The 4,109-nt window shown below is 34.1% G+C and overlaps 1 protein-coding gene across 6 annotated transcripts; it reads right to left on the reverse strand.

The window, feature by feature from the left end:
- Positions 1-10: 10 nt before the first annotated feature.
- Positions 11-900, reverse strand: LOC108372370 (POC1 centriolar protein homolog). Of its 6 annotated transcripts, XR_001848854.1 has the most exons (5): positions 775-900; positions 652-717; positions 457-597; positions 163-400; positions 11-102 (listed from the first exon to the last, which is right to left on the reverse strand). XR_001848854.1 is itself a non-coding variant. In XM_017628037.1 (4 exons), exons 1-4 carry the CDS (start codon positions 775-777, stop codon positions 83-85), a joined length of 327 nt encoding a protein of 108 aa, XP_017483526.1. In that variant the 5' UTR covers positions 778-879; the 3' UTR covers positions 11-82. The 6 variants fall into 6 exon arrangements, 1 of the variants encoding a protein (XP_017483526.1); XR_001848853.1 differs by lacking the exon at positions 775-900 and having other exon boundaries at positions 652-760; XM_017628037.1 differs by lacking the exon at positions 457-597 and having other exon boundaries at positions 775-879.
- Between the last annotated feature and the right edge of the window lie 3,209 nt (positions 901-4,109).

Consider the following 4,109-nt stretch of genomic DNA (forward strand, 5'->3'; position numbering starts at 1 on the left):
AGTGGGGCACGTGCGAAATGCGGATTTTTCCAGTTGCAGTACTGCAGTAACTCGACACCTTCCTCACCAACAGCTCTGTCCTCTATGAGCTTCTTAATGTAACTGCAAATAAAAGATGGAAATTTAAGAAAAATTTCTATCACAGCTTTCACTCTGTAGTACATTGGCTATCAAGCACCAGACAATTTCTATCACGCATTCCATATGCCACCGATTGTCGTGGATCAATGAAAATACTGTCATCACAGCTTTTTGGTACTCCAGCAACTGATGTGTCTATGGCGGAGTTATGTGGAGCTGTTGCATGACTAAAATCAATTTGGACTCTTTGAGAACTGGCTTGTTTGTTGCGAGAGCTATTGGCATCAAATGTATGCAAATTAGATTTCCAAACGAGCAACTGTTGAATACAGGAAACAATTTATATTATATGGTTCCGCTAAAGTGCACTACTACCGTGTATAAATTGATGGGCCTTCTAATAAATCAAGCAATCTTATTGTATCGTCATCGCCCCCAGTCACCAAGAAATTTCCACTTGGGTGAAATGCAACATCATTCTCCGGCGACGAATGCACTGTATTAGCTCGCCTTCAGCTATGTCAAATATCTTAACGCGGTTACAACTTAATGCTAAAGCCACCAGATTACCGTCTGGATGCCATGCCAGCTGTCGTCCCATACCTCTTCCCCCGGTGAACGTTCGCACACATTCGCCTGAAAATGTATCGCAAATTCTTAACTTGTCATCGCCGCACGATGAAATTAACTTACCATTAGGCTGAATATTGCTGCGCGCACCCATTTGTGTGCCCAGTGAAAGATGTGTATTTTGAATCAGTATTTTAATGGCTGTTCGCCATTTTTCTAGTCCGCAAACGAACAAGCTGACGAAGATGCAAACAAATTCAAGCACATTGTTGCATTCTACCGTACTTTTTTAAAGCTTTAAAATCTTAAAACATATGTGAAAAACTTTTATAATCTGAATATTTCTAATGTCGCAATCAAAACGAAATTTTATAAATAGCATTTTTAAAAAGCAATCATCTAATATTTTTCAGGTTTTGGGCATATATGTTACCATTTGAACAACAAATACTACCAAGTTTTAAGGGACTATTTAATGCAACTCAGGTCAAAAAAGCGCAGTTTAGACCAAAATAAGCAACTCTAAAAAACAGATGATCGCAGCTGTGGCCCAGGATGACGTCTATTGCTAAGATATCTCACTTGTATTTGTACACCATGCAAGCGAAGTAATGATATCTTTTTATCCGTGACAGCATAGCTTAAGTTTTCCCATCGCCCGAGCAACATATCTTTATGATTAGCTTTATCATCCCTGATCACAAACAGATATATGACACATTTCAGATTAGCTGATAAGTAACGGGAGCAGTCCTTGGCCGAATTTATTGAAGTTTGTCAAACTTTAAATTGTGACGGGTGTGACATGTGACGGGCGTGACCAACATAACCGGTTCTTTTTTCGAAAATAAAAGCATATAAATACTTAAAAGCAATTCGCACATATTTCCCTGTGTCATAGCGTTACTTTGGTCAGCTTTTTTACGCTGTCCAAGATGTGTTTTCCTTCAAAAAAAAACTATTTTGTGTATCTTGTGACGGGCGTGACATTTAAATATGCTTTGCTTCAATATATAATAAAATATTTAGTACTTGCCCAAAATTTTGAAAATTACGCCGTTACAATGCTGACGAATTTGTGTCTCCACTGACGGTTTAAACAAGGCGAACAAGGTAATAGACTACGAAAATCAGTCTTGTAAATTTTGAAAAAAATTAACCTCTCATATGGGTTTGCAAATGGTACAACCTAAAGTAAAAAAATATCTGATTTTGAGATAAATTTCAGAATTTTGGCTTTCAGTCTTGAAAGTTAGATTTATTTACTCTTACTTATTAGAAATAATACAGTCAGTCATATTATTTAGTTTATTTTCGTTTCATTCGGTATCGATTACCGTGGAATGAGCCACATGCATATTTCATTGGCAGGTACGTTAAACGCGTAAAAAAAATTGCTCAGAACCGCTGCAAGACATACATTATAGCACCAACATTAGGACCAGTTTGGCTATTTGTCTTTTGTTTACTTAACGTTTATTAATTTTTATATAAGTCTAAATCATTAAAAAATGCACACCGTTCCAATCCACATTTCAAACTTCATAAAAAATTATGAAAACAACAAACATTAACAAAAACCAACAAAACCAACAACCACATGATCAAGTGAATTGCAGCGGAATAGCTGCGCTTGATTGTAGTTGGCTTAGCAAAGTGAAATAGTGGAAAATAAGCAAGAAGAATTAACAAGACAAGCTTAGCACAGTGCATAGACAACTGGCTGAGTCAGTGGTGATCGTCGGTTCGAATCCTACTGAAAGAAGTCTGATGAGGAAATGTGGTGATTTCCGAAATAGCTATCACTTCTACCATTTTTTCAAATTATTGTTGCTTTTCCACAATAAGTTTGCATTTAATACGGCCTCGAGCTCATAAAAAAATTGTTGAATAAAACAACAAAGTTTAATTAAAATTTAAAATTTTTAATGTGAAGTTTCGTAATAATTTTCGGTTCGCAGTTTTAAAAACCATTAAATTTTAATACAAGAAGTTCAAGTTTGAGTTCTGATGCCGGTGTAAATGACATTTTAAAATTTTACACAAATAAAAAAGTCAAAAAAGGCGTGCGACGAATAGCTGTGAATAAGACAGTATTTTAAGAAAAAAATTTGAGTAACAGTTTTTAAGCCCATTTCATTTTAGTATAGTCGAGTGCAAATTTTAAGTGGCTGAAAAATGCCGTTGATTTTTGACAATTTTTTTGGTTGGCGGTGTCATGCATTTTCTTTCATATTAAAACTTTGCCGAGCATACTTTGTATCAAATGGGCTACAAAACTGTATATCCAAAATTTTTCTTAAAATATTAACTAAAAAGCCTCGATTATTTTCCGGCTTTAAATTTGCTCCTCTTTTTATTAAAATTTACTGGACTATAAAACTGGATACCAAGAATTATTATATAAATTCATATTAAAAGTTTGAATTTTTGATTGAGATTGGTTGAGTTGTAATAATTTCTTACAAGAAGTGAAACGCGGATTTGAATGTTATTTATTCTACAAGGAGCGAGACTTCTATAAAAAATTTGTAAACATTAAATAAACTAAATAACATAGTTAAAAAATGGTGAAAATGTTGAGGTACTATTTTTTTACCTGGACTGTATATAAAGATCAATTACTTATTTTTTGATTTTTTTGGATACTCTCTTGAAGTACACACATTTCCAAATTATGCTTCTCAGAAGAATTTTTATTTGTAGCTCATGCAACAAATGCTCGGTTTTGGCAAACTCCAATTCCTTTTTCATTTTTGATTCAGACCATTTCGCTTTTATTCCCGCAAATTTAGTCCAACTTGACTGCTTTGCTTCTCCAGAATAAAGGCACAGTTTTTGTTTTTAAACGTTTTTAGTTTAACTGGTGTACATTTTTCCCAAGCTTCAAACTCTTTTTCAATAACTCCTGCAAACAAATAAGCTTTTTGAAAGGCTGAGATTATAAAAACATATTTATGTATATACCTGTGTTCGTATGGACAAGTAGCTTATGTCGAAAGCCTGGCTTTAGTATAATGCGGCATTCCCTTTATTCTTTAAACGACAATAAATTTTTTGATGAGACTTAATAAGAATACTGACTTGCTAGTATCGGAACTATTTCTTGCACGTTTATTTGTGCCAGTGAGTCATTCGCAATCGTATGCTTCGAATGCCGATTTATACTAAAGCTAGCCTTTCGACATAAGCTACTTTTCCATACGAACACAGATACATACCATGAAGCAGGGATGAAAAATTGAAATTTCAGATTGTACCTAATATCATAAAATGGATGTACCTAAATGAGACAGATTGTACCTAAAAAAAGTTACATCACTCATTTGTAGTTTTTTTATAAATTTTATTTAAAACATAAATAAAAAGGATGGATGTACTTTAAACATGATCCGGTTTTTTTTTTAACTGAGCCTATATCCATAGATTATAGTCTAATGGGAATCGGAGAAGCGTTG

This window comes from Rhagoletis zephyria, unplaced genomic scaffold, assembly GCF_001687245.7.
Source record: "Rhagoletis zephyria isolate East Lansing unplaced genomic scaffold, Rhagoletis_zephyria_1.1 Rzeph_scaffold_05697, whole genome shotgun sequence".
Taxonomy (NCBI): Eukaryota; Metazoa; Arthropoda; class Insecta; order Diptera; family Tephritidae; genus Rhagoletis; species Rhagoletis zephyria.